The 14,601-nt window shown below is 32.4% G+C and overlaps 1 protein-coding gene across 3 annotated transcripts in view; it reads right to left on the bottom strand.

Annotated features, from left to right (window-relative positions):
* Nucleotides 1-14,601, bottom strand: part of LOC135840687 (carboxyl-terminal PDZ ligand of neuronal nitric oxide synthase protein) — an 86,892-nt gene that overhangs the window by 9,416 nt on the left and 62,875 nt on the right. For 2 of the 3 annotated variants that reach the window (XM_065357320.1, XM_065357321.1), the window contains 2 exons: nucleotides 12,086-12,194; nucleotides 2,523-2,679 (listed from right to left, as the gene is read on the bottom strand). In XM_065357320.1, coding sequence (XP_065213392.1) covers nucleotides 2,523-2,679; nucleotides 12,086-12,194 — 266 coding nt within the window. Of the gene's footprint in view, nucleotides 1-2,522; nucleotides 2,680-7,077; nucleotides 7,684-12,085; nucleotides 12,195-14,601 lie in introns of those variants that run through there. The other variant, XM_065357322.1, reaches the window with a different exon arrangement.

Here is a 14,601-nt window from a genome sequence, read left to right as displayed (position 1 = left end):
CCATTTCATCAGTAAACATTATGAAAATTAGTTCTAAAACTACTCGTAATATCGACCCCATTAAACCAAATTACACCATTTTCAGCACTTCTGGAGCTTCCAACGTGTTTTTCGATTTTTCTCTCGTGATTTTTAAATGTCTCCGGAAAGATCAGTTGAAAATTATGAGAAAAAAATACCTGAAGTTTCTGAAAATCGTTATTTTAAAATTTTCAAAAATTCAACCAAAATCGAAAAATCCATTTAAACAACTAAAATTTTGGTTATGGGAGTTTCAGACCATGCTCTTTCCAAAGATCTCACGACCATTCAAATCAGAGGACGATGTATCGAGTACACGAGTGGTTCTTTTGTAAGAAATTTCAGACGATGTTTCATGGATGATGGATGCTATTGCTAATTTAAAACACCTGATGTTTACACAGCTTTCAAAAATTAGTAGGGTCCCGACTCCCGAGACCCATCAAAATCAATACCCACAAGAGACAGAAAAATATAGAAAAGATTACCTAATTCAAAATTGCACTATTACAAAAACATTGGATTTTACTACTCGTATAACAAAATTGGCGATGCATTTGAAAGAACCCCCTCCCCCTGAAATTAAGGCGCTTTAGACAAAATATGATTTTTTCAACTTCACAGTGAATCAGTAACAATTTTGAAAATTATCTTTTTTTCAACTTAAGGATCAATTTTTGCGATACATCTGCATACAGTTCAGCTACACTCTCTCGGAAATGCATTTAAAAAAAAATTTCATACTTTTATGCACACTCGTTATTCTTACACGAGCGTTAACTCTGAAAGACCCGGTACAAATAAGTCTGAAATGGGTCTAGGTACACACGACATAAAAATATCAGTAAGTATCATAGTTTAAGTACAATATAGGTACCTTTACGATGTCATAATTATGACGTTTATGAATACAAAAATTGGCAAGGTCAAACGACTGATGGCATTCGCCCAACGGTGCTGACGTTAATGCGAGCAAAATTCGAAATAGTCATTCGACTACCAATTACCGGGACATTTTTTTTGTTTACTTTAATAAATATAAATAATATAATCATTGTAAATGTCAATAAACAATGCTTTATGTTTTTTTGAAAAATTATAGCCGTAGTAAAAGCGAAAAGATCACAGATTTGTTTTACTTCATTTCATGTTTGAAATTTATTTGTCTGAGTCGCTGAGAGGGTAATTTTTCGTATTGAAATCTAGCGGGAATCGCTTCTACATACATGAGAGAAATGTAAACGATTTTGCGATTTTTTGTGACAATTCGTCAGAGTGCTGATAAAAAAAGGAGAAAAGTTCAACTAATTTCAAATTGATTCCGATTTAATCATTTTTTGATTGAAATGAGAAAATGATAAGCAAAGAAAAAAAAATGGCAAAACGAAGTTATATGAATCCTTGATTCAAAAGTTTTTTACACCGCAGAAAATGCACATTTTTACCAAACCTTCGAGGTTTATATGTACTTCTAGGCAGGTTCAAATTGCAGCACATCTGTTAATGAAGTTCTGAATACCCCAAATAGGAGATTCAAAATCAGTCAACTAAATTTGAAAAACTCGAAGTTGGACTCTCGAAATGAAAGCTTGACTTTTTTCAACTTTCAACGCTGAAAGTTGATATTCAGAAAAGTGAAAAAATTACATTCAGGACAATTTTTACATTATTTCACAACAAACCATGCAGGTACCTAATTTTGAAAGTAAACCAAACTTCAAAAAATTTTCAAACGTCGCGTGACACATCGTTGAGTTCAAAAATCAGCTCATTTTTTTTCAATGCAATCTCTTCGACTACCCCCTCCCCTTCACCCATGGGAACCCTGCGTTTAAACTTTCAAAAAATTGAAATATTTACACGCCGACCCAAAATATAATATTGTCTCCGCTGCGTACATTTTAAATAAATTAAGCCCAAAAATTCAGAAACTGCACTCGGAAAATTGATCGTATAATAAACTATCCAGTCGGTGAAAAATTTATAAAACCGGGTCGCAGAGATTATAAAAATACCCACTAGGAAGTTCTATAAAAGTTGGTTAAAGTGTAAAATATAACGACGAGATTACTCGCAATAATATTCCTCTAAATATAATTACTTTCCCATCTTTCAGTAGGTTTTTGGCATTGATTCAACGTGAAAGCTTGATTTACCTCTAATACCGCTTTACTACCGCTATATTGCTTCATTTTATAGCGCTAAATATTATTCATCACTTATAATTTTTCGATATTTTTCACCTAATAACATCGCAAGCATAAAACACTCGCGTAAAATGTACCATCTCATCAATATTGGAAACGGTTATGAAAAATTTTCGGGCCTCGTCATTAATTATATACGAGTACTCGTAGATCTAACTCCATCAAGTATCAAAGTACGAGTACATACGGTGCATATTCACTACATAATTTGGCAGCTGACGTCGCCGTAAAGTAGGTGCGAACAAATACAACAATTTTCACCGTAATTAGCTCGCATTCGCGCAAGATACTAACCTTTTTTCGATTTTTCGTTCTGTAATTCGCTGTCTTTTTCACTCAGTATCGTTTCCGTATCTTGATCACCGTCTTCGAAATTTGGCGAATTTAATGATAATTTATGGCAAACTTCAAATGCTTGACCGACTGTCCTCACTACTCTCATGGCTTGACTCTGCAAAATCACAACGATACATTAATTTTTCTCGTGTCCAGTTGTAATTAAGTAATGTACAGATAATATTACTAAAAAGTTATCATCGCGTAGTTCGTTCGACTCATCCATTATGTTAAAGTACGAATGGGGGTTTACACTACGCCACCGCGCCGTTGGGAATTTCGAGTAGAATATTTAGGTAGGTAATTCAATTTTCATATGCATATTGTCTGCGCTTCTTCGTCATATGCATGCATGAATATTTATCAAACGAATATTCCAGCGCACGACGACGAAGTAATTACTCAGTCGTACGAAAAATACTTACATTATTTTAATCATACGAGTAATGCAAAAAATTGATATCAAAGTAGAAAAAAATTGAAACAACAAATTTATGATTAAAATTTACTACCTATTAATATTGGAAAGAAAAAAGTTGGATACAAATAATAAATCAGATGAACAATTTAATAAAGAAAGACAATACTAGGAATAAATCCAACAGTAAAAATTTCATACAAATTTTTTGTACGTTCAAAAATCAATTTTTTAAAGACAAATGAATCAGTTTCAATATAGGTAAATGTGCCCGTTGATGCAATCCCAAAAAAGGTCTCTTACCTATACGTTCGATCAACTGTTTCACTGAAAATCAGGCCTTCAAATTGCAAAAAAAAAAAAATTGGAATCGAAAAATTTATGTCATCGAGTTTAAATAAAATTTTCAGGATAATATATTTTCACACGTTCACAAAGATCACACACACAAAAATAGTTGTACAGATTGAGGCGCCAAAATCAATTGCAAACCCCTTTTAAAATTTTAATGGGGCCGACCAAAAACTTGTCCATCTCCTCCACCTCGCCAAAGTTCAATATTTGAAAATTTGAGTTTTTATTTCATTTTATTTATTTTTTGACTTACAGGGTGCCTAATAAAATCTCCAATAAAAATGAAGGCCTTTTACACGAGTTTTATACACGAACTTTCGACGTTTCCGTAGGACCTTAAAATACAACGTTGATTATGTTTTGCCAATCATTCTCAACATTTGACAGTACTTTCCAGATTTTCGCCTCTTTCTTTCTTTCTTTCTCGATTAGTTCTGAAAATTCACTGCTTCATTTGTAATGACAAATCCATTTCTAAAAAATAATTTAAAGATGAGAAATCCAAAACTTCGCAGGACGAAACGTACGATTTCGTCAGGCAATTTCAAATGCAAAACTTTTTCACCACTAGCAAATATCCTGAAAAACTAGTTTACATTCATACGTGATAGTAGATATCAAAAAATCATTTGAACCAAAAAAAGAAAGAAATATTTTTTTGAAACATACCTACATTCCTAAGCTACATCAAATTTCGAAAAAAAAAAAATGAAAACAACCTACCTTCTTGAACACCCTGTTATAAAAATGGGTTAGATGCATAGAATCCCAAAAACTTGGGTCTTTGAAAATAACGAAAAAAATATTTTTCGAGTACCCTTGAACTGAAAAAGCATCTCCATATTCTCGAAGACAATTTTCCAAAAAAAACTTTCAGCATCTAATTAATTACTCGATATAAAATATTATAAATGCGAAACTGTCGTATAAATTACGCCTCATAAAATATTTACTTTTACCTATCACTAGCAGGTACCTAATCTAGGGGGAAAATACAACACCTGCTATTCGTACTTCTGTACAGTCTCGCAGATCATTAGACAGTAATTAAAAACGATACAACGAATCGTTGGTCTAGTCCAGAATAAATGGCTATGGTTAAATTTAAAATTTTTTATTACCATTAATCCTTTAGTGTAAATCATTATCAGAATAAGTTTCAGCTCAAGAATTTACGTATAATATAGCAACGTTGTTTCACCGGAATGCCGAAAGTTTGGCCGCATGCCTTATATTTGATAGCTACAGTTGCCCCCCTTTTTATTCGTTTATTATCTAAAATGGTTTTATTATAGACTTATAAATCATACAGTATTTAAACAACGAGTATTTTATTCGTTCAAAAGAACCGACAACTTGATGAAAGATGTATAAAGACGAATATTCCAATAAAATTTTTAAAAAATACCTTAGACGCGACGTCAATATTATAACGAGAATTTTTTTTAGCCATTTGATTTCTTTCTTTTTGCTTTTTTCTTTTCAAATGAATGATAAGTTTAAATGGAACACGTTTCGATCGATGTCAACGAAACATCACATTTGGACTCTGATACAGTGCCAAATACCCAAAATACACAATTTTACGTTACTCATTTTATAGAATACTACGTCTACGAAATACGAATGTACCAAGACTAGCCAACGTAAAAATTTTCCAATGTTACGCGGACTGTTCGTGAGTAATGGAAAAAAAATGGAATTATCGGTATTCCCAAATCCCAATCCCAATCCCAGCACAAGACGTAGGTTACCTAAGACTACATCATATTTTATATGTTGAATTGTTGTAGAGCAACTAGCAAGTTATTTGAAAATATCAATAAGTACGAGTACGTACTCGTACATACATATATCATCGCGTATCTTCGAATAAGAAACACAAACCTATTTTTAATATTATACCTACCCCAATGAACGGAAAAATAACTTCGTAATTTTCGAGTAATTTACTTATGATAAAATAGAAAATACAAAGGAGGATGCCTGAAGGCGGAAGACGAGTGTCTAATAAAATCTCCAAGTCGAAATGCAGTAATAATTTTATAAGATTCGTTCAGAATTTCTCTTCAGGAATTTCGGTAAAATATTTTTCAGTCACCTTCCTCTCTGTGAAAGCAAGTTTGCAAAAAATTGAAACGATTTCTATATTATGTAGAACATGAGAACCAGAACTCTTAAAACCAAAAAAAATCAATGTCATTGTTCATAATTTCAAAAATTCTTCTCAGGTTAGAAATAAGGAGTAAAATAAAAATTTTCTATTCAAATTAAGGGAAATTCATTTTAAATATGTAACAGGAATAAAAATATTTCAAAAAATCACGACACTTAGCCATGACGTAAAACTCAGATGGCAACCCTGATGTAGTATGTACAACAATAATAAGGTGTATTTAAAAGGTCCAGAAAAATTGTGTAATAGAATTAAGCTTTCAAATATTCTCACTTTTCACTTGAAATATTTCTTCAGAATGAAGATTTCAAAAAAATCTAATCATACTCTTACTAATTTTCTTCATGATAAAGAAAATCCTAAAAATCAAAATTTTCAACACAAACAAAATGTTCAAGTTGAGCTTTCCAACTTCAGCTCAAAATATATCAACTCGATATAAAGCTTCCGGAGCAAAATGAATCATACTTCATAAAGGGAAAATTGTATGTTCTATAATTATGTTTTCCTTTATTATGTACTTTCAAAGGACTTGACGTTTTTTGTTTTGTTTTTGTTTTTGTTTTTTTCAAAAAAAACGATGGTCAGTAATGAAAAATATGAACTCAATTTCAATTTTTTCATCACAAAAAATCGATTTTTGGAAAAAATGGAAAATCGTATAGAAACAACGAAGGGAAACAACATTTTGACGACTTTCCGAACCACATTCTCAATTCACTCAAGCACTTTGAGACCAAATTATTTACATTTTAAGAAGCACACATACGAAGCAATAGTAGGTAAAGCGATAGACCTAAAATAATACAATGCATTTTATTCGAAAATAAATAAAAATATTCAGAAGTCAAAAATTTGATTCAGCATCTGAAAAATGAATTTAAAAAGGTCATTGAATCAATTAATCCTTCATTTTATTCATTAAGTAATGTGGTTTTATGACCTTTTTGCACTAATTTTTTTTGATAATGAATAAAATTTTTGACTTTAAAAACATGTTTTTTCATTTTCATTTTGATTTCGTCAAAATAATATCTACAATTTTTGCAAGAATTAACTAATGAGAGGTTGCTATGCGACATTTTACCTTTTCAAAACATTTTTTTTCTTAAAAAAGAAAAAAAAAAGAAAAACTGTAAAAACACTTCTACAGTTGAAATGACTCCAAACTTTGTGACACCTACCAGAAAACGTTTAATTACTGGAGTAAATTAGGTTTTTTACAACGCTCCCTGGTTTACACTTGAAATAAATTTGATTGCGACGTTGCCGCATTAATGGGATTTTTTATAGCAATTATGTAGTCCATAAAGGAGTATGATTTGATTGTATTAGGGGAACTTATGGTACTACATTTTGTTTGCTTCAATTAGACAATGCTTAACCGATCAACTCTGTACATTGGAAAATTATCACATTATTTCACAATATTTCAGGAAAATACGAGTAGGTACTATTTATGACTTGAGTCAATACAACCAGTCAACCATACATGTATTATCAGCGGATCGTCGTTCATCAACTTTGCAAAATCAGTGCGTTTTATTGCAAAAAACAAAACAAACCTCCAGATTCAAATCTTCGGTGCTTCCGGTGAAATTGTCATAATTCATATCCTTATCTTCGCTGGCGCAATTTTTAAATATACAACTTTTGTTCACAGTAGCGGGCATTTTCGTACCGTTTTTCGATTTGAACTTTTTCGATAATCTAGATGCGACATCTTGTCCTATCTGCATATAATATCCCATAATTTCGGGCTCGCGGAATGAAAGCTTCTTTTTTGTTTTTTCGACCGGTTCTAAGGATGTCTCGTTAGCTAGGCTAAGGTTCGTTTTAGGGGATGCATTACCCTGTCCTTTCAACATATCCGTCACTCAGAATTGCATTTTGACTGGACTACGAGTATAAATTTTTCACAGATGGAGTAGGTATCAAGGAGGTTTGATATTAAACGCGATCACCGTACACATCACAACAATACACGAATAACACCGAATTCTACTCGTAACATCGCGACACTGGCACTATCACATCACCACTGCACCTATATTAATTATCGCGCAGTAGATTTTTAAATAAAGAAATACGTGAATCGAAATTTTTGCAAAGTTTGTCGTCTTGTCAACGAAGATGTGTAATGTTTTCGGATGCGCGGCTGGTGTCTCGGCGCTTCGCCAATTACGCTTCCACGGCTACAGCGAATGCAAGCTATTACGGCGTATGTCTGGTCGAGCGACTGGTTAAATTGATTCTTTTTTTTACGACTATTCGAACGTTGGATTCGAGAATCATTCCGCAAAATTTAGATTTACCTAGCGTAATTGTTGTAGCGCGATAAAATTGAAGAATTCCAAGGAAATGGTCTTAAAACAATAACGAACTTGAAATTCTTCAACAGATTTTTAAAAATTCAGGCACGCGTATTTGTACTCGTACTTTGAGCTCTTCGTGTCCATCAGGAAAGGCTTGACCAATGAATGTGTAAACTTTAACAGCATCACATGGGTCTGACTGAGGTTAGTGCACGAGGTCATTTTCATCAATAAAAATTGAAATTTCTGAATGAAAATATAGATTCGAATTTGGTCTAAAGAAAAATCTACTTATCTACTTACATTTAATTTCCTAACAAAAATTTGAACTTGTTTTGTCTTCAGAATTTTTTTCCTATATCAAGTAGCATTCAAATCAAATACCTACCTACAAATAAATTAAATCAAATCATCCGACTTTTTACCTTCTCTCCCGTCGGCAAAAATTGAAACACACAATGAGGCATTTTGATCAGAAAAATCCTCCAAAATGATGAAATTTAGCGCCCTCAAAACAGAAAAAATCAACTCGGCTATTTTCATTCGTATATCCCACAATTGAATAAAAAATGAAGCGTTGAAGATAAATCGCAAAAGATGTCTACCTGTCACTAAAAGCTCGACAACCGCATGCTCGAGTCATTAATCATCTCGCTGATAACAATTAATTACACCTAAGAGGTAAAATAATGTTTAAACCGAATCTTTGCTTTCCATGTTAAACCAAATGACATTTTACAAGACAGAATCGCTGATATTTTACCTCTGAGAGCAGCAAATTCGCTAAACGAAATTTAATTTTTTTTGCCCGACTTTGTTGTAATCGTTTGGGATGAATTTTAGGCTGTCGCTTTTAATACGAACAACAACAAAAAAAAAAGGTTATTAAAAAAATAACTATAACGAGTAGTTTAGACAGGAAGGTTTAATTTTAGAGTGTATATCTCGGTAAATAATTTTCCACTTGTGAAACGCTTTCAGTGGTACACGGCGATAAACTGACAACACAGAATTTTACGTACATAATTCTACCGCAGCGTATCGTCCCTGCTTGTTTTCTATCGTCGAACACGGTTTCACGGATCGCTACTTTTTGGCCCAATACAAGCGGCTTCCAGCAAAGCGCCGCCGTCATTGTTGCCAAAGTGCTACAAGAAATTCATTTCAAACATTTCGAACTGAGAGTAGACATCTTTTCTAATTATTTAACGATATACTCTGCATTTGAGCCGATGGAAATTTACATTAACGCGGAATTAATTCAATTTTGTCGTTACAACAGTTCCTTTTCTTGACTTATCTGTAATAATTCGATACAAATACATAAGCGGATAAAGTTCCAGTTCGGTTGAAACGTAGGTATTTAAAATTTCAGTGAGATTTTATTTTTTCATTTTATCGAAAACAGACGTTAGTTAATCTGATTAACTTGGATGTAAGTGATGGAATCGCTCTTGAAATCTTACGTAATAAATCCCATTATATTATACAGGGTGTTCGAGAAGAGCAAGAAAAATTGAAAATTTGTCATAACCGAAAAAAGTTTATACCTAAGATGAACAAGTGGCCAATCTTGTAAATTAAAAAGAGGTAACGACTTTTGAAGAAAAAAAAACTACAGTACTACATTAACATGAGTTTTTGACTGAATGAATTTTCGCTCAATTTACAACCTGGATGAATTAGGAATGGATTTTTTAAAAATTTCATAATTTAAAAAATGATCGAGAGAATGAGCAGAAGGTATGTCGAAAACTGAACAAATATTATGGCATTTTTTTTTACTTTGAAGCAGAAATTTAAAACATCAGAAGAGAGAGGAGAGAGATGTCTTGACTTATACAGAGGAGTCATTTTCAAATTAGTCTTGATGCATTGCTCTTGAGACTTCATGAAAAAAGGAAAAATTCGAAGATACTTTTTCTGTTTTTCAATCCACTACGAATCTTTGATGAAAATACATTTACCAACCAAATTTGTTTCATGAAGAAATATTCGAAAAATACCCAACACAATCAATTAGAGGACATTGTAGCAAAGCACTTCCTACTTTAATAATTCAACGAGGTAGTTTTATATACAAAGGAATTCGATAGTTGAACGAGTTACATCGGGAGGTGGATATACTTAGTAATCAGATAAACGTGCTTTTTTGACAGCTTGTGCCTTTTGTGATGTTGCCAACTTTTATATCTAATTAGTCAAGTTACAAAGATACACCTTCGCTGTGAACACATGACTCATGTTATCTCGTTGGGTAAGTAAAAGTATATCATCTTGTACTCGTATGTTGTGTTTACTCGAAAAGAATTTACAAAGATTGGGGATAATTTTCAATTTGAAAGTTTCAAAAACAAGCACAAGAGGTGTACTGTACACAGTACACACGTAACGTAGTAAGTAGGTTTCTTTAGAGCATACCTACCTAGCTATCAAATGGCTGGCTAGACGTGAGTATTTGAGACAACAGCCGTCTCAACTCGCAATAAACACTCGGAAAATTTCAATTCGGAGCATGTAAATTTGTTGAAGGGTTGAAATTCGTTCGAATCGAGATTGTTTACAAACATAACCAACTTTCGTATACGTACAATGTTTACTATATTTTGAATTCTGGCAGCGAGCAGGTGTATTATAAATCAAATACACGAATACGAATACGAAAACGAATAAACTAAAACGATGCCAATGGTAGAAGAAATTAATCAAACGATTTCAAATTAACATTTGTATCGAAGAAAATACGCCATCGTCATCAACATGTGTACACAGACGCGAATAAGTATCCATAACTAGAACCAGTGAACCACCCTATTCTCGTGTACCAGATTTAACGACGTAATTACTTCTTCTTTGACGAATTCAAATCGATCAATGACATAAAATTACGCGTTATTGGAAATAACTTACAGCGAATAATGATTAGTACCTCTACCCAACAATCGCAAAGATACAGATTCAAACACCATACTATTTGTCTCATCGGTATAATAAACCAATCGAACATTCGATCGGCTAATTTATGATCAGTATTTTTCACAATAAACAAAACAGCAATAAAATTCAATATACGATTCATTTTCGCAAGATAACGTTTTCTTATTCGTAATTCGTTTATTTATTTCTTCTTATATCCGATGTAATTCGTTACCTATTTGGGTATAATAATCACTCATGCAAGATTCTTCCTCAACAGAAAAACTATACAGGGTGTCCCACTAAACACCTGCCATGCTCCAGATTTGTACATATATGCATAAAAATTGGTAACATGCAAAATACGACTATCTATCCTATCATTTGTAAAATCGGATTACAGTATGTCAAAAGCCAATCTGGAGACTCCAGCAAAAATAAAATGTAGAATTTTGAAACAGTTTCAAAAAAATTTAAGACTTTTAACTATAGTAAAAAAAATACACTTTTAGTCCTTTTCACCCCCATGAGTTGTAGCAGCCTAAAAAGATTTTTTGAAATTTCATGACATTTTTCCTTCGGAACATCATCGTTCACATCTCCTGTAATACCATTTTTTCCACTGGAAAAAAAACTGAATCCTGTAACGCAGTCGTAGTTTCATTCTATTTACTCATTCATACACCCCAATTCAAAATAATACTAGAAATCCACAGGGATACCCTGTAAAATGGTAATGTTTTGACTTCAGTTTGAATAACATGACGCGTGAATCTTTGTTTGCGATACAAACACATAAATAAATAGCAAAATAATGAGAATAGTAGATTGGACTGGACGTTATAGTATTTGCTAAGAAGAATGTGTAAAATGATGGATCCTCATCGTACACGTGCTTATTTTTAGAATAATCTTAGCGAATACACGCGAAAGTAAAGGGAGTGAAAAAGAAACTAGTCGGATTTTCGACTTGGTAGTCGAAAAATATTTACGTCTTACTCGCAGATACATTCTCATGCAGGTGAATAATTACAGAAAATGGTTCCATGATTTTACCAGATGGGGAAAAATTGACAAAGACAAGGCCGTCGAACAACGACGTTATATGCAAATGTCAAAATAATGCGTAACGAACAACATTAATCCCATACCTTAATAATGGACTCCTGTTACAGTTTATTTACGTCACCGTTGTGACGTGATGACTGTGTCATTCATTCTCGCGAACTTATTTTTACATCGCGACAACACGTAATAAAGCTACAGCCCAAGGGTCCCAAACATCCGCGTAATTTTCAAAATACGTTATTATACGTACGAGTTAGCAAAACGTAAGACTTACTTTCTTATTGGTTTTAAACACATTACATTTGAACACATTCGTGGAAGCATCTCTTGCTATATAACTGAAAATTTTCGTATCTTGAGAATCATGTGAAACGTAAAAAACTCTGAAAAACGAGCAAAAAAAAAAACATTTTATTAATTAAAATTGCGAAATTAAATTCAACACGTTTGTAAAGGGTTCTATGTTGGCGGAAAATATAATTTAAATTAGATTTAAAGCTGACAGTTTTCCGTCAAGGAAATACAAAATAGTTCTACATACAAATGTCTTCACGAGAATACCACATAGTAAGGTATATCTTCTAGTAAAAGAAAATTGTAATAATGATTGAAGTTATTGGAATTTTTGTTATGAACTTCGTTTTATACGTAACATGGTACTAAGGTACCTACCACATTTTTATAAATAAATTTCATTTTTTTTTCAAGGAGAAATCCATCCTCCTTCAGGTAACTCGCAATGGTTGGGAATAAATTACAAATCAACGAACGAATCCAGACTCGAGAAGTGTGTTTTTACTACTTGAACAACGGAATTTCACAAAACGCTTACAAAACTTATTTGAATTAATGATCAAAATTTATCGTCTATCTGAAACAATTTTCCGAATAAAGGATATCTCGATGACAATTCCCCACTCATAGAAATCTTTCACTTGGGTAAAGTTTCAAACTTTCGTTCCTCACTTGAAAATTATTCGATAGATAGACGTTAAGGTCATCAACTTACTTTCAACCAGATTCCCAAAGAGAGCGAATGCTTCCTCTAATTTTACATCAGATTACAATTTTTCTCGAAAAAAAAGAAGAAAGAAAAGCACGAAGATGTAAACAAGCCCACCCACGGATCGTAGAACGCATCTTGAATTTCAAAATTAATTTAAACACTGAAAAAAAGAACTTCTTTCCTTGTCTTTTTTAATATTTTGTCTTAGGATAGTATTACCCGAGATGAAAAAAATTCACAAAAGTTTACACGCGTTGAATTGAAAGATTAATTTATTTTGAATTTAGCTGGAATGCGAGTATACGTTGGTAGGTACGATAATTAAAGAAAATTACTTTTTAAAAATTTAATAACTCAAATTACGACTTTTTTTCAGAATTGTCATTAAAAAGTTGAAAGAACTTGTACGTACGTAAGTATAAAATCTTTGTTTAAACTTGAACTTTTACAAACTAAGTACGAGTTTAGGTAAGTAGTTGAGTCATATACGAGTTAAGTACATGTACTTTCGGTACAACAAGTAAGTACATATTTGAATCAAGTCGAACATTTGCAATAAGCTTTGTACTACACACCTTAGCTTGATTAAGTTAAAAAAAAAAAAAAAAAAAAAATGGACACAATATTGTACATGTTACCAAGTTGAGCGATTAGAAATGGAGCAAGAAATAAAGGAAACTTCAATCAAGTCGAATAAAATTTTAAAAAAATGTTTTCTAATTTTGAAATCGCTCACATAAATTTTTCGATCGAGTCTTCCTCAAAATGAAATCATACCTTTAAGAAAGAGGTAGGAACCTGAGATCATCACTGATGAAACTTGTAAAAAAATATACATGTCCCTCTATCTGGCAATTTGAAAAATCCGATATTGAATGCCCCTGCATGATTCAGAAAATTTATAACCGACAACAGGACTTATTAAAATCAACAATAAATTTTTATAAAGGCATGCTTCCAAATGTTAGTATTGAAAAAGTTGTAAGAAGTTTTAAAAAATCCTTCCAGAATTCTGATTAATGATAACTTTGTATGTATACCTTGATAAAAGATATAGGCAACTAGTCACTCACTTTCACCGCATTTATGACGATTGCAGCGAAGCGTCTCGTAGGAAACACATAATTTTCCAGTATTAAATATTAATACTTGAAAAAGGTAACATTCAAAAGTAAAATTGAGCCCACATCTAAAAATTTTCATTTAAAAATTTGGATCTATCTTCGGGTTAAAGACCTATTCAGTTCACACTGACTTTTTTTTTTGTACCTATACATATATTGTCAAATATTGCAAATATTGGGGTACACTAAAGGACTGAAAAAAATCAATGTAGGTACACACTAAAATTCAATAAAAAAAAATTAGCACCAATACATTAGGATTCTAAGTGAAGGGCGGTTTTCCAAAAAGCGATAAGTCAAAAATTATGATTTCGAGATAAATGATGTTTTTAGTGCCCATTTCAAGGCGCGATGCACTTGGAGTATGACACCTATCCTGCATGTTGTATTGGATCTATCTCAACACATATGTGTTGGTTTCGTGGTGTAACTCAAGTTTGCAGCGCTTCTGCGGCAGAAAAAGTAAACTGACTTATCGCCTTTTGGAAAAACGATTTTTCATGTTTTCATTTATATGATAGAACCAGTGTTGCAAATTGATGTAAGTCAACTCTAATTCACAATACAAAAGTATATGACCAAAAAAATTGATTACAAAAAATTTTACCTGTATTTTAAACAAAAATTAAGTACCTATTACAACACTATAAATTGAAAAAA

The sequence above is a fragment of the Planococcus citri genome, chromosome 3 (genome assembly GCF_950023065.1).
Source record: "Planococcus citri chromosome 3, ihPlaCitr1.1, whole genome shotgun sequence".
NCBI classification, from domain to species: domain Eukaryota; kingdom Metazoa; phylum Arthropoda; class Insecta; order Hemiptera; family Pseudococcidae; genus Planococcus; species Planococcus citri.
This window is presented reverse-complemented; position numbering and strand designations above follow the sequence as displayed.